The following is a 24,962-nucleotide window of genomic DNA, read 5'->3' as shown; positions in this document are numbered from 1 at the left end:
TCTGATATTTTTCAGTGTTTTATTTGTCAAGGGTGAATGAAAGGGCCCCTACTTCATTCCTCCCCATATACATTTGTGAGTGAATATAATTTTTCTTTCAAAATCACTGGAATCAACTTACAGGAATGCATCCCATCTAAATATTTTTCCAAGCCATACTTGCACCCTCAATGTACTTTGGCTGAGCCTGTTATGTGATTTCAAATTCCACAGGTTTTATTCTGGTCCCTAATCTAATTGAGATTGATGATCCGTGGGAAAAATGGTGTAAAAGATTTTATTAAAATCCTGGGCTATTACATACACTGATGTATTCTCTTTGCTTTATTTTCAAATTGCTGATTAAGAACGTAGGATATAAGAAAAGTGGACATCTCTGTATGCTTGTTTCCATGTGTTCAGGGAAGCCGTGTTGATGAGCATGTCTTTTTAAAGAAAATAAAATTGATTTCAGGTAGGAAATTTAGGCCTAGGCTTTGTGCTAATAACATAAACTGAGTAGGACCTGGTACCAAGGGGAGATGCCATGTTATTTAAAGGTCAGAGAAGCAGATGGTTACAGAATTATAACCACCAAGTTATGTGGACACAAAACCTTCACACAGCACTTGAGAAAACCTACCAGGCCTTTAAGACTCAGGTGGAGTTTTTGAGGCTAGCATTTCTCAAAGTGAATTTCTGAAAAAAACTTGCATTGTAGCATGTTAATATGGGGTGTGTGTGTGTGTTTAAGCATATATGTGTTTGCCATTTTCACCTAATAAAGTTTGGAAGCACTGAACTAAACAAAGTTAAACAAGATTATCTTTGTTTCTTTTCTTTTTTTTTTTTTTTTTTGAACAAGATTGTCTTTGATTTGTTTTGTTTAGCTGTAAGATTTCCTTGCCTTTTTAAGTACATATGAAGCTCCAAGAGGGTTGTATGTCATTCAATATTTACCAATATAGTTCAGTGAAAAGGGGGTTGGGTTTTCACTAGGCTATAATGAAAACTGTGGATTTTACTCTACTAATGAGAGTTAAGTATCAAAGTAATTTTAAAGCAGGGCAAGAGATGAGTAGTTTTCTTTCCTAATGTTGTATATTTCAACTGTGTACATGGGAGACATGGAATCTCAAGGAAAAGAAAATAAGAAGCAGAAGGAACTAGAAAATCCAAACTTTGCATAAGCGCATTTTTCAGGAGCCCTTGCTTTATACGATTTTCATTAACTTTGTGTCAGTAAAGGTAAAAGGAGTGAATATGGAGGAATATTCACAGAGGAATATGCCTTAAGTTCTACTGAGGATTTATGAAATAACAAGCCCTAAATATCTGCCCAGAGGTCTGAGGACTTCATTTAGTGTTTAAAACAGACATATAGAATCCTATCTACATCCTCCATTGGCTTTTCTGTAGTTCAAACCTCTAAGCAACATGCTCTGAACAGTCAACTAACATTCTTTAATGTCCAGGCTGCAGTTTTGAAAAAAAAGGTGACATGAGAAAACAATTTACATGTGTGAGAAAAAAAAATCTCAGTAGAGACTGTAATGCCATGCAATTTATTGAAACTATCTAGGCAGCACACTTTAAAAGGGTATGAGCTATGCTTATATTTGAATTATGTTGTTCTGCTTTTGAAATAATTGGGAATAATGAGGAATAATTATGTGGATTTGGGTAAATTTCAGAAATACTGACATTTCCCCTTTGCCCAATGAGCCATTGTTGTTATGTCATTGATTTGTCCTGTAGGCATAGTTTCTATTTTCAAGCACCCCTCTTTTAGGGAAAGGTTCTTAACCAATTTTGTTTTTGTTTTATGTGGTTGTATGCATCATGGATAATATGATAAAATCTGTGAAGTTCCTTCATATGTGTGCATATATACATAATTCCATACTATTTTATATTCATACTGAGGGGTTCAGGCTATCTGAGCCCATTCATAGATCATTATTTTCTCTCCCAAGTTGAAAACTCCTGCTTGAAGGAACAGAGATTAGTTTCAGGGAAGTTAATATTGATAAGGAGAAATATACTTATAATATTAGGCAGGAAAATGAATAGAAAACCAAAAATTATGCTCTTCTCTCTGCATCTTTTTTGACTCCACACGACTCATTTATCCCCTCCAATTCACGCCACTACAGAAAGATTTTCTAAAAAAAGGAAAATTAAGTTTTACCTGAGAAAGTGATAGTATGCTGCAATTGCAGATATAAATAAATAATATCTACTGAGTCTTCCTGGAGAATAGATGTTTCATTCCAAGAGTTGCAATTGAACAGTCCTCTCTCACCTTGTCCACACTCAGACAGAAATAACTTCCAAATGTTCATTTTGTTGTGCGTATCCGGCAGAATCAAAAAGGAACATTATATTCATAAAGCAAGGTGCATGAGCAGAAGGGATGGGTGAGCGCATTGTTAATTACTCTCCAAAATACTGAAGGTTTAAACCCAGTTTAACTGAAATACAAATACAAAGGTATGCATGTCAGCCATATTTTTTGACAGTCTAACATATTGTGAGGGTAGGAAGCAGGGCTTCATAATCAGATATATCTGGGATCAGAGGTTATATAATGTCTTTGATGTACTAGGGTGCTGACAAATTTCTTAATACCTACATCTCAAGGTCATGGGAGGATTAGTGACAATGCAAATAAAACATGACATCATCCATTTATCTATCAATTCATTCATTCAGCCAGTACTTATTAAATAGACACCATGTGTCAGAAACTCTGCTAATCTGTGAGGTAAAAAAACCAAAAACAAAAACAAAAAAACATCATATATTTTCATGCCTGGACCTTAAAAACAAATTAAAGATTAATACCTATAGGAAATCGTAGGGGATATACTAATGAATACCATGGTATTTCTAGGCTTTTTAACAGACTACATGCTCAAAAATGTATTTGTTTGCTGGCTGCTTGCATTTTCAATAGTTAATAATGATGATAATAGCTTACTTCTATGAAATATTTTTTAGTTCATGTAAAATAGTCTAAAATAAGTCCTAATAAACTCTGTTAATGAAAAGTCTGTTTTAGGTTTGGAATTATTGATTAACAATGGATTGCTTTTAATAACAGTCATAATTGGGATATGGCCCCATGATTCTGAATATATTTTCCAAGTTTCATGCCTTAGGAAGTTTGTTGGATTTCAAATCAGTAGTCTCAAGAAACAGAAGTGTCTGGTCCCATAGAAATCCAAGCATGGCCCTGGAATTCATTTCTTCATTCTAACATCCTAAAAAATGCTTTGTTTTTCTGATAGTGAGATATATTTTACCTCAGCTTCCTTTGAAATTGATGCACAATGAATTATCAAACATTGGATTTTTCAGTTGCATCCTAACTTTACCAGTAGAAAGGAAAATATTTAAAATAAAAGTTAGATATATACCCTTAAAATCTGTGACCTCTCCAAAAATTATGTCATTTCCATGAAACAGTTGTCCAATTATTTAAAAATTCAACTGAGGTCATAGTAGCTCACAGTGGGAAATGTGTGCAATTTCCATTTGCTATCTACTCGATATGCCTATAAAATCGGCTTCTGATTTTGAATAAATCTGTTCTTTTTCTTCTAGAATTTTAAGTTGTTTATTCAAATGTTATTACATTAAGGAAAATTTCAACGTTATTAATATAGATATCTTAATGAATTTTAATGGCATGAAATTCTTCATGTTAGCTACTGGGAATCTTCTTTTAAAGAAAACACCCAGGCTGTGACCATATGAGTTAAAATAAAATGAAGTGTCAAACATGGTTTAAACTGAAGTCTTAACCATAGCCAACTCATAGGATATTTGGAAAAAGATTTAAAGATTCACCATTTCAATCAACCCCCCCCCCCCACGCCCCCACAACACACACACATCATGCACTGGGCTCGACTTGAGCTTAACAAAGTAAACTGTTCCAATAAATAATAATGAGGAAGCTGTAAGCAACAATCTTTTCTTGAGGCTCAAAAGAGTGGTTCTCAGACTTGTGTGTGCATTAGAATCATGCAAAGAGCAGTTTGAAATACAGATTCTGGGTCCCTGATACAGTAGTTCTGGGGTGAGTAATTGCATGTCTTAACAAGTCACTGGCTTAAGTAAATAGTGGAAAAAAACATTCATTGTAGAATTCTCAGATGTGTGAGTTAAATGATTGTATCTTTTGTTTTGGTGATGGTGACTTAGCTAATCAAGTAACTCTAAAGTGGATGTACTGTTTAACATCCATGAGCCTTTTTTAATGCAGATTATAGTGAATGTTACAAATGGTATTATTTATAAGAGATCTATCCACTAAGTATACTACAGGAATGAATTTAATTATAAGATTGATTTCCACCCAGGTTACCAAGAAATCTTCCCCTCATTTGCCCTGCTTCTTCACATGCACTCACAGATTTCAGGAGTTACTTCAACAGTTACCCTTGAGAATAGAAGTCCTATTGATATGAGATTGGGAAATGGGGAAAGGCATTGTTATACCTCCTCACATGCAGTCTTTTGTTTTTCCCCTCTCTATCCTAAGTAACTGCCTTAAATAAGACTCTTGGTAAAAGACAGCCATTCCTTAGATTTTCTCCAGTGAAAATCTAGGACAGTTGTCCCTCAGCAAAATGGTCCTATTTTGCTGTTATTTGTACCTGTAGGCTGTCCACAAAGCAGTTAACCCTTTTGCACTTTCATTCATGCTTGTTTCTACCAAAATGGAACCTTGGGCCTCTCCCTGTGCGTACGTGTCCAAGGCAAACATGCTAGGTGTGCGGATAGTCTAAGCATAAGGGCGTTCTTCTTTAATCTGGCCAGGTCAGGTCCTTGTAGGGGTAAGATCCCAGTTCTTAAACTTATCAAAGTATTATGTCATAAATAAATGGTAGTAACCCTAACAAAGACAACAAAAATAATAATGATTTGACTAACATTTATTGAACGTTTACTAGGGACCTGACACTGTTTTAAGAGATTTACTTGAATTACCTCCTTAATAATCAAAACAACTCTATGGGAAAAGGTACTCTTTACATTGGTATGTTAGGCACACAAAGAAACTGAGTTTCAGCAAGAGTTAAGTAACTCCCTCAACATACATAATGAGGAATGAGTGAAACTGTGACTTCTATCTAGCCACATGATTCCAGAGTACATCTTCTTCATGTCGACTGTGTTGTCATTCCAATGAGTTATATAGTGCTATTGTAAGTTATAGTTGCAATGGAGCTAGGCAGAATTATAACTAGTTATAAGGCATTCAATAATGTCCTTAAGGAAAGTAAAACACCTGTAAGGTAGGAATAGGTTCCATTTGCACAAATAGAGAAAGGAATAAAGATTGAGAGAAGTTATTTTATTTATGCCTCAAAATAAGCTTATTGCATTGCCTGTTACAAGGCAGGTGCTCATCCATCACAAAATCCATAGCTGATAAGTGTTCTGCAAGTGTGGTTCTTACAGATTACAAAGCAATGGCTTCCCTTTCTCAAAAAGATGTGGGACATTATTTTCCTTTCATAATGAAAGTGGTAAAGTTGAATGGAACCTAATTGCTCAAACAGCCATAATATATTAGGTATCATCATATCACCATCTCAATTGCATAAAACTGAGGACATTTCCCTCTTACTATTTTTTCATGGGAGATCTATTAATGCTATGTTCCATAGGCACTTTTTCTGTAGAAATTATGTTGTAGTTATTTACAATAGAAGCATAAATTAAAATTTTTACTATATTAGCTATGAGCCAATGTTTCCTAGTGAAGTGATTGATATCATACAATCATAAATGTGAATATTAAGGTAATTGTCTGACATCCCGAGAAGCAACTTAACACTAAGTTAATGCAGCTTTGCAATGAAACAAGCACATTCAACCAGCGCCAATTCCACGTATCTGTACTACCCGAACAGCTCTCTGCACAGTGGCAATTCTTTTAATCCCTATAGTTTATTTGTCTCAGGATACACTCCAAAGCATTTTTGCATGTGTTATCCACTAGCTTTAAAAACAGTATTCATTATTGGGAGGGAACAGATGCACCTCGACAGAGAGGTTTGTTGCAGGGATATTTGTTCTTAGGAACACTCTATTTGGCAAACACTTGTAACCTGATGAGGAAAATGAAAGAAGAGTTGTGAAGATTGAAGTTTTAAGTCTGCTACCTCAAATATCCTCCCAAGAGCACATTGCAATCACTGTAACATTTTCAAATCTCATTTGAGGTCCCTATAATCTCAAATTGAAAAGAAACCTGTAATTGCTCAGCGAAATTTACAAATAAACTAAAATTTGCACAGACACCAAATGGACAGAAAGGTAATGAGCTTACTTTTTGTCAATGTATCAAAGCTGAGGTTTTAAAGTGATGAATGTGTCTCATCGTTCTTGTCACAAACCATCCAGACAATTCAGAAAGCTGAGAAAGTGTCCTTAGTGCTAAATGTCAGACCATTAGAGGGTATCACTCAGCTTTTAAAGGCAGTATGAGCCCTCTGATGTCATTAGAAAGGCTGACTTCAAGTTTTATGTTACAGGTCATTCAAACAGTGAGCGCTATGGACAAGGATGATCCCAAAAATGGACATTATTTCTTATACAGTCTTCTTCCAGAAATGGTCAACAATCCAAATTTCACCATCAAGAAAAATGAAGGTAAATATATCAGCTTTGTGAAACAGGGTAGAGCATAAACTGGAAAATAGGATATGATTTACTAACATGACTGAAAAACTTGAAATTATTTTTGTTCACCCATGAGCCATTGAAATCCAGTTTATCAGCTGAATGGCATGGTAGTTACTTCACTTCCACTTTTCCAATATTGAAACAATAGATAAGAAAATCATTAAAGTGAAAATTACTTTTGTCCCAGGGAATACCTCAATCACCTTACTTTAAAAATTGAAGAGTAGGATTTAACCCTGTGAAGATTACAGGAATTTTTAGAAACTGAGATATCTGTTAGAGGAGGAGCTGGCTCACAATTTGCAGTTGTTAAGTTTTAATTGAATGTTTACCAAGTCTTTAGGGAAAGCCTATTCTAATTTTGTCTGGTTTGTGGGTACATATTAGAGGTATTTGTTTTAAGCCTGAACCAACTTGGACAATAGCAAATAGATCAGAAAATCCTTCTTGAAGGACACTCATTATCAGTATTATTTTGGAGCTAATATGAGCTAATTTTCTTAAGTCTTTCACTCACAGAGAACATTTAATCTATTTCATTATTTCCTGAGGACCAAACTTGGATTAATCATTTCTTTTAACTATTGTCTCTTACATATGATGGTCATTGAGGTTGTTCTTTAAAATTTCTTTATCATCTATACATTTTTGTTTCCTAAGCTTCTATATATCTAACAAGGATTTTTAATGTTTACTTTGGCCAGATATATTTAGTTGTAGCTGTTTTAAAATGACAGCAAGATAAATGTATTTTCTCAGGCTGCTGCAAGCGTTACTAGAGCAGTGATTCAGATTTCTGAATGTCTATATAAAGCTATATTCAATTAGAAGAGAAAAATTTCAGTTCATGACATCTCTTTGGATTATTTTGATATACTCTGTTTAAAGGAGACAGTGAATTGTGCTAAACCTTCCTTCATGAAATAAAAGAACATTTTTTGGCTGTTGTTAAATATATTATGGCCTTAATTTTAGATATAATGCTACCCAGTTCTTTGGGGATTCTTTGATAAATGGATGCATAGCAGAAAAGGAAATGAGAAAGTTGTTACATAGATATTATTCATTATGCTGACATTCACTATTATAAACACTAAGGAGAAAAAATTTGATCTTTCTCCTCATTGGTGGAGTACTCATTTATTAGCCATCCCTAATTAGGAATTCTAGTTTGAATACATTTGTCTTTGCTCCTCAGTTAACATTGCCAAGACTTCTTTTTTATGGAAGTCACATGAAATGTCTAAGATGAAAATCCACGTGAAAATCCCAGTCTGAGCTGAAAGCTTGTGCATAAGGGATGATCCATGCTTATTTTGTTTGTGTGCTAGTAGGCTTTAGTTATTATTTTTGCATATAATACTCCCTATGTTTAAAAATATCCCATAGAGAGTATTTTCCAAGGCTAAAGTTTAGAAGCTCCTTGGCATTTCCTGTGCATACCACAAAACATGCCAGTTTTTCCATGTGACCCGTGGAAAACCATATATAAATGTATGTTTGATGAGAGAAAAGGTGTTACTGGGTGTCATGGGAAGTGTGGTTTTGTACAATATTTATTGTACCCTAATACTTTTGCAAGGAGAATTTAGTCCTCCAGTGAATGAATTTCATATAAAATTGCATGTGTATTTTCTCTAAATTTTGGAATTAGTAGAAAGTGTTGTATTCTTGGAAAACCTCCCTCTGCCCCATTGACCTTCTCACACATTTTAATAAACCCTTTACTAGAATATGTAAAGTTATGTGGAATAATTGTTTTATTTTGAAACTAGAAAATGAAAATTACAGTTTTGACTTATCTCAAAGGACTGTGAGTGCGTGTGTAATAACTGGGAAAAAATAAAAGATTCCAGGTATTAAAAATGATTCAGTAAAGAATCATTTATCACAATTGTTTATTTTTAATTACATATTTATTTCACAAAAGAAAATGACCATAGAATTTATTGTTTCATCAGGGATGCTTTTGAAAATGGATAGGCTCATTCTTAATATTTATGCCTGGAAAACAGACATAAACCAGAACTGTCTTGGTGACTCTAGGATATATGTTCACTATACACATTATTTGAAAATGTTTTATCTCTAATTAGGTTTTAGCATTAGTAAATTTTTTATTGTTTCTGGAACTCACATTCTTCTTGGGAAATTGGACATGCCTTGCAAATGATTCTTTTAAGATGAATGGCTTTAAAATACCCTGATATTTTATTTGGCTCAAAAAATCATAGATGAATGGAATTGAGCATTATTATTTGTGCTAGTTTGAATCTGTTATGTACCCTAGAAAAGCCATGTTCTTTTAATCAAATCTTGTGGATGCAGACTTACCATGGGTGGGATCTTTTGATTAGGTTGTTTCCATGGAGATGTGACCCACCCACTTATGGGTGGGACCTTTAGTGTTGGTTTTTTCCATGGAGATATGACCTGGCCCATTCAAGGTGGGTCTTAGTTTACTGGCATTTTCTATGAGAGGATAAAAGGCAGAGACATTTTGAAGAGTGCTCAGAGCCAAAAAACATCCATACATTGGAGAAGCTAAGCTAAGAGATGAAGCCCAGAGTTTGCTCATAAGAAGCTAGGTGAGAGCCCACAGATGCTTAAAAAGAAGCCACTGGAATCAGAAGCTGAAATCAATACAACCTGGAGCAAAGGATCAGCAGAAGTCAGTCACATGCTTTTCCAGCTGACAGAGGTGTTCCCAATGTCATCAGTCTTTTCCTCAGAGATGGTATCTACCTCCTGAGGCCTTAATTTGGACATTTTCAGGGGGGCCCTAGAACTGTAAATTTGTGAAATGATAAGCCCCCTTTGTAAAAGCCAATCCATTTCTGGTATATTGAATTTCTGGCAGCTTTAAGAAAACTAGAACAGATTTTGGTACCAGAGAAGTGAGGTGCTATGATGCAAATACCAAAAATATTGGAATGACTTTTTAAATGGGTAAGGGGTGAATTCAGGAAGAATTGTGAGGAGCTTGCTAGATATGGCTTAGATTGCTTTGAGGAGACTATAGGTAGAAATACAGGCTCTAAAGATACTTGTGATGAGGCCTTAGAGAGAAATGATGCATGTGTCATTGCCAACTGGAAGAAAGATGATCCTTGTTTTAAAGTGGCAGAGAATTTGGCAATATTGAGTCCTGGTGTCAGATGGAAGTCAGAATTTGAAAGCGGCAAGCTGGGATACTTAGCTGAAGAGATTTCCAAACTAAATGTGAAAACTGCCACCTGGCTTCTACTTGCAGCTTATAGTAAAATGTGAGAGGAAAGAGATAAGCTGAGAAATGAACTCTTGCATACATAGAAACCAGAAATTGATGGTCTGGAAAGTTCTGGGCTTCCAGAAAGTTGGACCCCAGAGGATAAAGCCCCAGGTGAGGATTCAACTCAACCTGGTAACTAACAGCCATTTCAGTACAGGCCAGGATTGGAAATGGAGTTATCCAGGAAGGATTTGTGGAAAGTCCTATTGTCTGACAGTTCTGACTCCTGTATGCTGCATGCCAAGCCAACAATTTTTTTTTGTGATATCTGTTTAAATGGAACCACTGCCAGTCTGGACTAAAAGGGACAGAAAAGGGACAGATTGAAGGAAAAATTTCTTCAACGGCAAAACCATGGAAGCTGAGATCTGGAGTCAAGAAACTTCGGGCCAGGAGAGCAGACCTCCTCCCATGCATGTGGAGAGGTGGAGGATATTTCCTGGGATTAGGAAGAGCCTGGCCACCACCCCACTGTGTGGAGAGGGGAAAGCCTGTGCCCCAGAGATGGTAGAGAATCTGGATGCTGCCACAATATTTGAGGAAGGCAGAGCCAAGAACAAGGTGGTATCCCCAATACTTCAATACCTTGCAGCAATCACCACAGCATTTGGAGAGAGCAAGGCTGCTGTATAAGACTTTGGAAAGGTTGGGACTGCCGCTCTCTCAATCCCCAAGGATAAAACATCATGCTGTAAATGATTCTAAGACTGTGAAATATAAAGGAGATTGCCCTGTGGCTTTTCAGAACTGTTTGTGTCCCGTGACCCCTGTTTTCCTTTCAATTTCTCCCTATGGTGATGGGAATATTTATCCTATGACTGTCCCTCCTTTCTATTTTGGTAGCAGATAACTTGTTCTGAGTTTCACAGGTCTGTAGTCAGAGGGGAATTTTGCCTTAGGACAAACCACGCCTATAACTGATTGTACTTATTTATTGTTACTGTAATGATTTAAGACTTTTGTGATATTGTGATGGAATGACTGTATTTTACATGTGGAAATAACATGTCTTTTGGGGGTCCAGAGGGTGGAATATGCTGGTTTTAATTTATTATGTACCCCACAAAAGTCATATTCTCTTAATTCAACTTTGTAGTGTAGGCTTATTGTGAGTGGGACCCTTTGATTAGGTTATTTGCATGGAGATATGACCAGGCCCATTCAAGATGGGTCTTAATTAGTTTACTGGCATCCTCTGTGAGAGGATACAAGGCAGAGACTTTTTTTTTAATTGAATTCAGTTTTATTGAGATATATTCGCATACCATACAATCATCGATGGTGTACAATCAACTGTTCATAGTACTGTCATATAGTTGCGCATTCATCATCCCAATCTATTTATGAACATTTTCCTTACATGAGAAAGAATAAGAATAAGAATAAAAGATAAAAGTAAAAAAGAACACCCAAATCATCCCCCAATCCCACCCTATTTTTCATGTAGTTTTCTCCCCATTTTTCTACTCATCCATCTATACACTAGATAACGGGAGTATGATTAACAAGGCTTTCACAATCACCCTGTCACCCCTTGTAAGCTACATTGTTATATAATCATCTTCAAGATTCAAGGCTACTGGGTTGGATTTTGATAGTTTCAGGTATTTACTTCTAGCTATTCAAATATATTAAAACCTAAAAAGGGTTATCCATATAGTGCATAAGAATATCCACCAGAGTGACCTCTCAACTCCATTTTAATCTCTCAACCAGTGAATCTTTATTTCGTTTCATTTTGCAGCCCCCTTTTGGTTAAGAAGATGTTCTCAATCCCACAATGCTGGGTCCAGATTCATCTCTGGGAGTCATATCCTGCATTGCCAGGGAGACTTACACACCTGGGAGTCAGGTCCCACATAGAGGGGAGGGCAGTGAGTTCACCTGCTGAGTTGGCTTAGCTAGAGAGAGAAGGCCACATCTAAGCAACAAAGAGGTACTCAGGGGAAAACTCTTAGGCATGATTATAAGCAGGTTTAGCCTCTCCTTTGCAGTAATGAGCTTCATAAGGGCAAGCCCCAAGATAGAGTGCTTGGCATACAAAACTGTTAATCCTCAATGTTTGTGAGAACATCAGCAACAACCAGGTGAGGAAGTCCAACACTTCTGCATTTTCCCCTAGCTCCTCAGGGGGGCCCTGCATATATATTTTTATTCTCTGTCCAACGTCTTTTGGGATGTATCGCTATTTCACACTAACCTATACAAACCTACCAGATCTCACTTCCTATTCAAAGTTCCATGTAATTATGGTGTTTGAACAAACTGACTGTAGAAGTTATATTGTTTAGAAAATATAGATCCTGCACCAAATAAACATTTCTTCCCTTGTTCTCACATGGATGCTGAAGTTTTAAAACACAGTCAGTTTTGACCTTTACCCTTTGGCCTGATTTGTCCTAATCTTAACCAGATCTGCTCCATTCATATGTCTAAAAGTCTGGGCTCTTTTTCAGCTTTTTTTTTTTAACAGTTGCTGTATGTACTAATACTGACATTCATATCTACTGAGCTCTAACTCTGAGTTTCAGATGTCACACAGATACCCAACATTCCAGAGACTGGAGACTCATCAGGTTATACACAAGGGGATAAGCATCTCAGAGTTTGGAGATAGTCATTACAATTCAGGAACAGATTTGACTGCTATAAGAGCTTACAATCTAGGGACCATTACAATAATCATTCCCCTGTTAAGCTGTGCTGCAAGATTCAATTCTTAGTTTACACATTGTAGTTAGTCCATATTGGTGAGGCATTATAGTGTTTGCCTTTGTTTCTGGCATACTTCACTCAAAATGCTGTCTACAGCATCCATTCACCTTGTTGTGCATCTCGCAGCTTCCCTCCTTCTTGTAGTTGCTCAATATTCCATTGTATGCACACACCACAGTTCACCGTTCTGTTCCTCAGTCGATGCACCCTTGGTCCACCTCCACCCATTGCAAATCGTGAACACCACCTCCATAAACACCAGTGTGCAAATGTCCATTCATGTCTCTGCTCTCAGATCTTCCAAGTGTATACCCCATAATGAGGTTGCAGGACCTTAGGGCACCCACATACTTAGCTTCTTGTGGAACCACCACAGTGACCCCCAGAAAGGCTACACCATTCTTCCTCCTCATCAACAGTAAATAGGTACATTCCTCTCTCCATGTTTTCTCCAGCACTTTTATCCCTATTTATATTTTTTTCCTGTAATTTTATAGAGATATATTCACATACCATACAATTATCCACAGTGTACAATCAGTTGTTTATGTATCATCAAATAGTTGTGCATTTATCACCACAGTCAGCACTGAACATACTGATTACTATGAAAAAAAGTAAAAAAAAAAAGAAAGTTTTTTTTAGTGAATTAAAAAAATGATAAAAGGAAAAATAAAATATCATAGAATAGAATATAATAGTAAGGACAGACAACATCACCACTACCAAGAATCCCATATCTCCCTTATATCCCCCTCTCATACACATTTAATTTGGAATATTGCCTTTGTTACATTTAATGGAAGCATATTACAATGATACTGTTGACCATAGGCTCCAGTTTGCTTTGATTATACTTTTTCCCCAATACCATCCCTTTTTTCAACACTCTGCATGGTTGACATTCATTTGTTCTCCCACATGTAAAAACATTTTTATATTCTTACATTTTGTCATAGTCATTGACCACTCCAGTTTTTGCTAAGTTACACAGTCCCAGGCTTTATCATCTATCTTTCCCTCTGGTGTCATACATGCCTCTATCCCACCTCTTTCAGCTTTACTCACAGACATCTTTGTTCAGGGTACTTAAAATATTGTGTTACCACCACACAGTATTATGCTTTCTGTTTCTGGATCTATCCAATCAATCCTGCTGACCATTCTGTAGTCCTTCAGGATCAAATGCCTGATCTCTACCCTCTTTCTGTCTCCTGATAGCTGGTGTTATCAGCTTTTAGGTCTCGAAGTTTGCTCATTAATGTTAGCTCATATTAGTGAGACCACAAGGCAGAGACATTTCGAAGAGTGCTCAGAGCCAGCACAGACCCACACATTGGTGGTGCTAAGCTGAGAGATGAAGCCCAGCATTTGCCCATGAGAAGCTAAGTGAGATCCCACAGACATTTATGGAGAAAGCCACTGGAATCAGCAGCTGAAAGCAATGCAACCCAGGAGCAGAAGGCCAGTAGACAACAGCCACGTGCCTTTGTAGCCAACAGAGGAGTTCCGGACACCATCGGCCTTTTCCTCAGAGAAGGTATCTACCTCTTGATGCCTTAATTTGGACATTTTCAGGGGGTCTTAGAATTATAAATTTGTGAACTGACAAGCTCCCATTGTAAAAGCCAATCCATTTCTGATATATTGCATTTTCTGGCAGCTTTAGCAGGCTGGAACATTATTCTATCACAATACACTCTCTTTACTTTGTAAAAGGAAAATCAAACCATTGAAAATAGGTTCCTCTCAGGATGGACTACAGCATTTTTCTGATTTCTTTTTCCCTTTCTCTCCTTTGTGAAAATTCTTTTTTGATGGCTATCAACTCATTTGCAGAGTACCCTCTATTATTTTTTTTTTATTATTTTGAGAGAAGCTGTAGGTTTACAGAAAAATCATGCATAAAATACAGGGTCCCCACAAACTTTCCTATTATTAACACCTTGCTTTGGAGTGGTACATTTGTTCCAACTGATGCAAGCACACTATTATACTTGTACTATTAACTACAATCCATAGTTTAACTTAGGGTTCACTGTTTTTGTTATGAGGTTCCATGGATATTTTTTTTTAATTTTTTATTCTACTACATATATAGAACCTAAAGTTTCCCCTTTGAACCACGTTCAAATATATCATCCCAAATAGAAAGAGCATTAACTCCCTTTTTTCCTGTACCCATACAATCTCCTGGCAATGTGTATTCTAGATTCTGACTCTACAAGTTTGCTTTCTCTATTTCATATCAGTGAGAGCATACAATATCTGTCCTTTTGTGTCTGGCTTATTCCACTCAATATGATATCTTCAGGGTTCATCCATGTTGTCATATGAATCAGAACTTCATTCCTTTTTATGGCTAAATAACATTCCATTATGATATATATCACATTTTGTTTATTCACTCATCATTTGATAGACAATTCGGTTGCTTCCATATTTTGGCAATTGTGAATAATGCCACTATGAACACCAGTGTGCAGATAGCTGTTGAATCCTACTTTTAATTCTTTTCAGTATATACCTAGAAGTAGGAATTCCAGGCCATATGGTAATTCTATACTTAACTTTCTGAGCAACTGCCAAACTGACCTTCACAGTGACTGCACCATTTTACATTCCCACCAGAAATGAGTGAGTGTCCCTATTTCTCCACATCATCTCCAACACTTGTAATTTTCTGTTTTCTCCAACACTTGTAATTTTCTGTTTTCTTTTTTTTCAATAGTCACCATTCTAGTGGGTATGAAATGGTATTTCATGGTGGGTTTTTCATTGCATTTCCCTAATAGCTAATGACGTCGAACATCTTTTTATGTGATTTTTGTCCATTTGTGTATTTATTTTTTGAAGTCCTTTACCCATTTTTATTTTGGGTTGTTTATTTTTTTGTTTTTGAGTTGAGTGATTTATTTATATATCCTGTATATTAAGCCTTTATCACACATGTGGTTTCCAAATATTTTCTCCCACTGTGTAGGTTGTCTTTTTACTTACATGGCAAAGTCCTTTGACTTTATCTTTTTTTTTTTTTTTTATTTTGATGGGGTCCCTTTTATCTGTTTTTTTGTTTCTTGTGATTTTGGTGTAAAATATAAGAAACCATTGCAAAAGCAAGGTCCTGAAGATGCTTCCTTAAGTTTTATTCTGGGAGTTTTATACTTATGGTTCATATATGTAGGTCTTTGATTCATTTTGGGTTGATTTTGTTTATGGTGTGAGGTAGGGGTCCACCTTCATTCTTTCATGTATAGAGATCCAGTTTTCCCAGCACCATTTGTTGAAAAGACAATCTTTCATAGATGCGTGGTCTTTGCCACCTTGTAAAAATCAGTTGGCCGTAACTGTGAGGGTTGATTTCTGAGCTCTCAATTCAATTTCATTGGTCTATTTGTCTGTCATTGTGCCAGCACCATGGTGTTTTGATTACATGGGATGAGTAAGTCCTCTAACTTTGTTCTTCTTTTTCAAAATGGCTTTGATTATTCAGAGCCCCTTACACTTATATATAAATTTGATGATTGGCTTTCCACTTCTGCCAATAAGGTTGTTGGAATTTTGATTGGAATTGTATTGAATTTGTAAATCATTTTGGGTAAATTGGCATGTTAATGATATTTAGTTTTTCAGTCCATGAATGTGGAATATCTTTCCATTTATTTAGATCTTCTTTTATTTCTTTTAGCAGTTTCTGTAGTTTTTGGTGTTGTCGAAGTCCTTTACATCCTTGGTTAGATTTTGTCCTAGATATTTGTTTCTTTTAGTTGCTATTGTAAATGACTTTTTTTTCTTGATTTCTTCCTATGGTTTTCCATTGATAGTGTATAGAAACATTAATGTTTTGGGGGTATTGATCTTGTACTTTCCAAATTGTTGAATTCATCTATTAGTTCTAGGATCTTTGTTGTGGATTTTACCTGATTTTCTGTATATAGGATCATGTCACCAAATAGGGAAAGTTTTGGTTCTTTTTTCCAATTAGGATGCCTATTATTTCTCTTCCTTGACTAATTCTCTAGTTAGAACTTCTAGTACAATGTTGAATAACAGGGGTGACAGTAACTATGCTTGTTTTGTTCCTGATCTTAGAGGGAAAGCTTGCCAGTCCTTGACAACTGCATATGATTGAGTATGATTGTTTCATATATGCCCTTTATCATGTTGAGCTAGTTTCCTGCCATTCCTAGTTTTTTAAGTGTTTTGATCAAGAAAGGGTTCTGTATATTAGCATAGTTGTTGGATTTGTTTTGCTAGTATTCTGTTGATGAATTTTGCATCATTTTCATAGAGCATATTGGTCTGTAGTATTCTTTCTTATGATGTTTAATTTGGCTTTGGTACAAGCATGATATTGGCCTCATAGAATGAGTTACAGGGTGCTCCCTCCTCTATAATTTTTTTGGAAAATTTTGAGCAGGATTGGTGTTAATTCTTGGAATGTTTGGTAAAATTCACCTGTAAATCCATCTGGTCCTGGAATTTTCTTTGTTGGGAGATTTTTGATTACTGATTCAGTCTCTTTACAGTTATTAGTTTGTTGAGATCTTATCTCTTCTTGAGTCAGTTTAGATGGTTGTGTGTTTCTCAGAATTTGTCTATTTCATCAAGGTTATCTAATTTGGTGGTGTACACTTGTTCGTAGTATCCATTTATAGTCCTTTTTTATTTCAGTGGGTTGGTAGTAATGTCTCCCTTTTCATTTCTGATTTCATTTATTTGTGACCTCTCTTTTTTTGTCAGTCTAGCTAAAGGTTTGTCAATTTTATTGATGTTTTCAAAGAAACAACTTTTGATTTTGTTGATTCTATTGTTGTTGTTGTTTTATTTTCTATTTCATGTATCTCCACTCTAGTCATTGCTATTTCCTTCCTTCTGTTTGCTTTGGGTTAGTTTCTTTCAATTTTAAAATTATGTCTCTGATTTGAAGTCATTCTTCTGTTTAAATTTAAGCATTGAGAGCTATAAATTTCCCTCTCAATGCTGTCTTTACCTTTTCCCATAGGTTTAGGTATTTACATTTTCATTTCATTCACTTCAAGATATTTTCTAATTTCCCTTGTGTATTCCCCATTAACCCATTGGTTCTTTTAGAACATTGTTTAATTTCCACATATTTGTGAATTTTCTATTTCTCCATCTGTTATAGATTTCCAGCTTCATTACATTGTGGTCAGAGAAGAAACACTGTATGATTTCAATAATATATATTTTTAGAGGCTTGTGTTTTGACCTAAGATTTTTGACTTTTATAGCACACACATACACAGTTCCTATATATACCTCTCAATCTCATCACTTATTTATTACTTTTAAAAAATTATATTTGTGTTTGTATTTTCCTTTACCTTGAGCATATCAAAAATCAATTTTGTTTTTAAAGTCTTGGTCTGTTATGTCCAAAATCTGGTCATCTTCATTTATGCTTTCTGGATTTGTATCCTCTTCCTTTTGATGGGCCATCAATTCTTGTTTTTTTCATTTGTCTTGCAGTATCATTGTGTGTGTGTGTGTGTGTGTGTGTGTGTGTGTGTGCATGGTACATTTTGATGTTTCAAAATGTTAACTCTGTGATTTATTCCCTGACAGTTCTGTTTCTTTGGTTGATAACCAGCTGGAAATATCACAGTGGTTTTCTGCTGTGTCAACCCTCCTATCAGGAAGGTCCTTCCAAGGTCAATGCTAAGTGCAGGGTCCTCCCTGTCTTTTCTGTGCCTGTGTCTTGTCCTGGTCCTGTGCTTGCTGGTGGCCTTAGGAGCGCCCCTCTTTACAGGAGTTTGATTGTCTCTTTTACTTTCCAGGAGACTGACCTTCTCCCTCTCCCAGGTGTTCCACTATCAGACTTAAATCCAGTAATTATTTGCCTCAGGTTGTCTGTCTCAAGTTATTTCTTATACTTCTTTCTTTGTCTCTACGTTTTTTTTGCCTGGAAACAAAATTCTGGGAGGGGTTCCTGCTGGAGAGGAGTTTCTCAAGTCAATCTTTCCCAGCCAGAACAAGGCCAGGGTCCCACAAAAGGAGCACCAGCCTGCCCCATTCTGCCCTGGAGAGGGGATGAGGGAATGACCAGGAAGGGTACCAGGAGTTCCTTCCATGGATGCCCAAAAGCTGCTTTATCTTGAGTGTCCCAGGAAATGCAGACCTTTAATTGTCCTCCACAGCTCTGAGGAAATGTACTGTCTTTAAGTCTCTTCTGCCACCTTTGTCCAGTGTGGGTTGGAACAATGGCCACTTTCAGAGCTGGTGCCCCAGTGATCCAAAGTAGCTAATCAAAAGCCACAACTAGTGATTGGCCTGTGATCACCCCATATCTTGAGGAAGTAGATTTTTGTGTCCCTTTCTTTGTACCAGCAAGTTATGCCAGGAGCTAGACCCCTAGAGTGAGGACTGGGTGATGGTTAGCACTGCATAGAAAGAGCAACTTACTGGTATTTACTATAATTACCAGCCTCTTATTCCCGCTATTGCCTGTACAGTGTTCTATTGAACGCAAGTTTCAAAATAGTTGGTTCAGACCATTCCTGCCTGTTTAATAGTTGTTCTGGTGGAGGCACTGGTTCCTGGAGCTTCCTACTCCACCATCTTCCCACAATCCTCCTCTAACTCCCTGTGATTTTTTTATTTAAGACCCAAATGTTTAACATATCCTCCATAGAATAAATCATGAACCTGCAGGCCTTTGAGCAAGATATGTGAGGTGTATATACTCCATTTCCATCATCCTAGATCAGAAATTCATGGGTTTTGCTCCATAGACTGCTATTGTTTTGGTGTCTGGGTTAACACAGTGAAAATAGAAAAAAAAATATTCTGTTTCTTCTAAATATATAGAAACAATCAAGGTAATAGTATGTCAAATTTAAAATGAGATAGGTAGGTAGATGGATAGATAGATAGATAAATAGATAATGGATAGATATTTATTTCATCCTGTTAATGACAAGATCACACAAAACAACCACAATGTCCAAAAGTACACATTATTTACTTTAAAGATATTGTATATTTTTGTTTGAACCATGAGAGATAGAGTAAATGGTTTAATCATATTTAGAATTTTTTTTAATGATATGAACATTAAAATGGTCAATAGCTGATGTTTCTCCCCTGAAAGCATAATGATTTACAAATTCCATCCCATCAGAACCGTTAACATTTGGAGATAGCTGATGTTTTTAAATTCTTAATTGATGGAGAAATGACTCCCCTATTTAATTAGCTTTTTAAGGGAGATATTTTCAGTATTTGGAATTTTCTAAGTAACTTGTAGTAGTATCTTTAAACTCAAAATTATTGTGATCTTTCTTCTGTCTCATATAGATGGGTCCTAATGCAATTTTCAGCCAACTAATTCATAGTAAAAAACAAAACAAGATAGAAATTAGCTGTCTCATCTCTTACACAGTTGAGTGATTTTTTGAATATGAGAATCATCTTTCTGACAGAATATGAAAGCAAACTTCAATACTGATAAAGTAGAGGCAAAGGTAAAAAATATAAAGAGTCATTCATATCACATGTACACACCAAACAAACATAACGCTATGAATTTTCTAATTGGCTCAGACATTTATTTCTCCATCTTCCAGTTGAATGAATTTGTAAAATAAAGGGAGTTTTGCTGACCACATTTTAGCATTGTCTTCTGTTCCAAACATGGAAATGAAAGATACCCTGCAATTGAATATAACAAGCCAGGGAAGATGAATGGATCTTTTACAGATACTGAAGTATCTAGCTTGCAGGAAACTTGAGTCCTGCAGAAAGCTGTTCTACCCCAGCCTGCATATTATAGACAAAAAATTTCATTGGAATTGCCAGAAAGCAATCTGATGAAATGGGATTCTTCATGTTTTATACTGGGAATATTTGAATAATATGTATAGAAAAATGAAATAAGGAAAATAAAGACCTGCTTTCTAAGGGAGCCTATAGGAAGGTGAGACATAGAGAATCAACTTGGCATTATTGCTGGAGAGTAGCATGCTACTGCTTACAGCTTATTGTGCTTAAGGTAGAACCAGAGGAACCAGTATAACTGATGACACTGAATTGTTTTTTTGTTTGTTTTGTTTTGTTAGTTTCTTTGTTTTGGGGTATCTCATCTTTGGCCAAAAGAATAACTTCATTCTAAAGACTTGATGGTGGAAATTACTTTGAATAATGTAGATGCTGACTGGGAACCGGAATCTATGTCTCATGTGTTATTGCAATGTCTACAGCATGTTTACCTGCTTAGACTATAATTTGTGTTTTGTTTAGGAGTTTCCACCTCAGTTGATTAACCTATTTATTGTGACGTATTTCCTCAAGAAGCCTCACTTGTAAGCACTCTGTGACTACTGGCAAGTCACTTTTTAAGTCTTGTTTCCTTATCTGTTAACAGTGGGTTAACAGTACCTACCCACCTCATAGGTGTGCTGTGATGGATATGTGATGGATATATAGGAAAATCTATTTGCACAATGTCTGGCACATAGAAAACACATACCAGCAAATGCGAATAAGATCCTCTTTATATGAATCCCTTAGTCCCTAACTTCCCATGCAATATTACATCTCCTCTGGCTTATCATTCTCAAGCAGAGCCCTTTGCAGCTTTAACCCTGCAGGTATTTTTAATGTTGTGCAGTAATTTTGTAAGTGACCTCATTGGCATTTGGGAAAACCCTGTTCTTTACTGGAAGGTATTGCAAGAAATCTACTCAGCAATGTGTTGCAGTCTAAAGGGTATAATAATATAACAAACAAAAAAAAAAAAAAAGAAGAGGAAAAGGAGGGAGTAGAGGGAGTGCAGGAAGAGAAGAAAGAGGATGTAGTGGAAGAGGAGGAATAAAAAATGTTTACCAGTCCCTGAAATAGCTTCAAGATTCCTGCAGGATCTTGTTTTGAATATGAAAACTTTCATTTTCTTTCCATTTCTCATTAGTCCCAATGAAATTCAGTTTTATCCAAAGAATGGCAAACCCCAACTTTCAACTTTGCTAGGATCACTCTAAATTCTATCATATTCAGTTGTTTTAAATCACCCCCAACTCCCAACACACATACTATGTGGGAAGCATTTTACGTAAGCTAGAAAATTAAGTAACAGACTGTCTTCATTTGTACTTTTCATTACAGTGAACTTATGACTTTTATCACAAAACCAAAATTTGCTGCCTGAAAGTGGAAGTGGATTCCCCTGGTCCCAAGCCAGCCAGAGCTGACCTTCTGTCCTACCTCTTCTCTCCAGCTGAATCCTCACATACTTTTTTCTTGTATTAAGACAGAATCCCTTTCTCCTCCAACCAGATGTGACCCATCCAGGTTGAACTGGACCTGAAAACCTTTCCTGATGACTCACACAGCAAAGAGGGCCACCTGGGAAGCCAATTTTCCTCTTTATGGCCACCTCAGTTCTCCTTAAGTTCTTCTATAACACCACACTGCTTTGAAGCTAGCAGAGGACTTTCCTAAATAGCATCTCTTCCCTCAAGTGGACTTTAAAAAATGTGTCTATCCCTTAGCTACAGCCGATCCATTACTGGGCTTCCCAGGCAACGACACCTAACCAACAAGTGAAACTCATGTGCTTATGCAAGTGTGAAAATGCATTCCTAGATGTGTATGTCTCCAACAATAGCATCTTCCCTGCTCACATAGTGAGCTGTCCCATAGCACCACATATAGCACTAAACACTGAGCGTCTTTTTCATAAAAGTTGTCAGCTCCCACCCTTGTGAGCTCAACATTTTCCTCAACTTTGACTCAAAACATTAGTGCTCAACTTGCATGAAACAGGAGGTCCAAATGGGAACCCAGTATATAGAATAGCATTATGCATTCATGCTCCAAAAAGGCTTCTGCTTTGGTAATTCATAATTTATTGTTTATGCTTCCAGCAATATTCTGTTGATAAAAAGCCATTTATGTTTCATTTTGTCACCTTAGCTGTAATTAGCGACGATGCTCAAGCTAAAGAAAAAATAGATAACAGATCTTTACTTCCATTTCCCAGTTGCATGAGAAGTGTAGCATATGGTTTCAGAAGAAAAGGTTTTCTTAGTTTGAGTATTTTTGTAAGACTCTGTTCTTTTGCACACTAGCCATATCTTCTTTTTCTTTTTTAAATCATAAGATGAGGTTACCTTCAGAATTGAAGAATTGCCTTTGCAAATATTGAAAATCCCGAAATTGTTGCTCTGGTCAGACATAGCAGTTTTTTTAGCATCTATTTTCTGTGTATGCTATAAAAGACAATTTAGTCCTGAGATTACTGACTGCCAAGGATATAATTTAGATACATGGCATAGATTTACACGTGACCATCCATAACAGTATTCAAAGTTGCAAATAGCATCAGAGCTACTCTGTCAATTTGCTAGAAGTCATTTCTGGTCCTTACAGAGCTTTCTAATTGTGAAGATTTTTGAAAGGAAAAAAAAAGGATAACTAGTACATGATTAATTGTCATAATGGTGCTTTAGGGCATAGAACCTTTCCTTTGAGAACTTTGCTCTCTGAGACTTTTGCTTCAAATCCTGATTTTAAAAAGCAAATGGATCTTTTGAAAATCAGGAGGAGTGTAAAAAATTGCTTTTTCATTTAGCCAGTCTTGTTTGGACCAGTGTATTGTTTGTCATTAAAGCATAATGCTATATACTGATTTCTCATCTATTTATAAACATAAAAAAATAGACCTTGGGATTTTGTGGGTGTCAAACAAACATGACTATCCTTTGCTAAGCACGACCAAATATTAAAATTAAATTGGAAACAAAATGAGCTGTCAGTCAATGCAAATTCTCCTTTTTAAAAAAAAAAAATATTAAATAGAGTTGACAATCATTTAGTCTCTTTTCAGCTCAGATGTTTGCATTTTGAATTAATTTGAACACTTTATAGACACAACACTAGGCATGCATGACACCTTGTCTGGGCATATGCCCTGATGAACACATATCATGTATTTCCGTTACCTCAGTTTATTGAAGAAATGGCAAGAGAAGACAGAAGAAAAAATTTTAAAACAGTAGAGGGGGCATGTCACTTTGATAAACCTTAAAAAAGTTGACTTGGAATAAATTAGAAGGAAGGAATGAAGGACCCTGTGGAATCTAGAAGGGCCCAGGCTTCATGGTTAGGAATATTTAGTTTTGAATCCCAGCTTTTCTGATAATCTTCTCTGAGAACTTAAACAAAAACCTGAATACTTTTGAAAATTTGTCATGTTTTTTTTTAAATCATAAAGTAGCTATTTAAACAAAAAAGTAATGAAAAAGTTCTGTGCTAATTTCAGTGTCTGGTAAATTGGGGGTATGCAATAAATACTTTGCTTCCTTCCCTTCTTCCTCTCCTTCTTTGACAATTTTTTTGAGTCTCTTGAATCTTGCTCATCCATCCAATGCAATAAATAAAAATATTAATAAGGAATGTGGCATTTGGAGGATAATTAATAATGTTATTCAGTAGTCCCTCACATGAGGGGCCAGAAGTTGAACAGTCTGCAAACATTGCCCATGAATAAAGCAGAGGAAACAGAGAAACAGAAAAGAGAAGTATTTGAGGAACTTCACTTGCTCTTTGAATATGACCCTCATTACGGTAACATAATCAAGGAATAAAAGTGAAGAGTACCTAAAAGGTTTAGTCTTTCATAGGTCTAGCTTTTCCAGTCCCGTAGATCTAATTGCACACAGATGTCTACAAATTTGGCAAAAGGAATATTTGAGAGTTGACAGAAAAATAGTTTTTGAGCTAGAAGCACTTTTGCAAATAGCCAGATTGCAAAGGACTTGGATGCTAAATACAGTGCTTTAAATTCATTAAAAACAGACAAATAAGAACACAAAATTGAGACAATGGGGTTGGATGTCTATATAGCCCCAACTTTATTTTCCAGGATTCTCCCCTTTCCACCTCTTCCTCACCTTATGTATCACTTCTAAATCCTTTGGCTTGAACATGCCAAAACAGTGATGTTTTTAAAACCTCCTCTCCCTTCCCTTTGTCTGGAATACACATCCTCTGCTCCTTCCCTTTACCGTCTTGCTAATTTCCAGTCATTCATCATAACTCAGGTTATGTGAGCATAGCAAGAGGGTACTGGACAGTTGCTGTGAAGTTAGCATTCGTTCTCCCCTTTGCTTTTGTTTTCCAGAGAGTGTGATACATTCTAAGCCAGGACCATGACTAAAGGAGTGTCTCCCCACTATCCTGTGAGGCCATTAATAACAGATCATATCTTTCACTCATTCATTCAACACCTATTTATTTAGTGTGTACCATGTGCTAGGTACGACTCTGTAAA

At 36.2% G+C, this 24,962-nt stretch overlaps 1 protein-coding gene across 3 annotated transcripts in view; it reads left to right on the top strand.

Moving 5' to 3' along the window:
• CDH8 (cadherin 8) overlaps positions 1-24,962 on the top strand; it is a 407,112-nt gene that overhangs the window by 317,579 nt on the left and 64,571 nt on the right. For all 3 annotated transcript variants that reach the window (XM_037816314.1, XM_037816315.1, XM_037816316.1), the window contains one exon: positions 6,534-6,651. In XM_037816314.1, the coding sequence (XP_037672242.1) occupies positions 6,534-6,651 (118 nt within the window). The remainder of the gene's footprint in view (positions 1-6,533; positions 6,652-24,962) is intronic.

Source organism: Choloepus didactylus, chromosome 22 (assembly GCF_015220235.1).
Source record: "Choloepus didactylus isolate mChoDid1 chromosome 22, mChoDid1.pri, whole genome shotgun sequence".
NCBI classification, from domain to species: Eukaryota; Metazoa; Chordata; class Mammalia; order Pilosa; family Megalonychidae; genus Choloepus; species Choloepus didactylus.
Note: the sequence above shows the minus strand (reverse complement) of the source record. Positions and strands in the feature narration are given on the sequence as shown.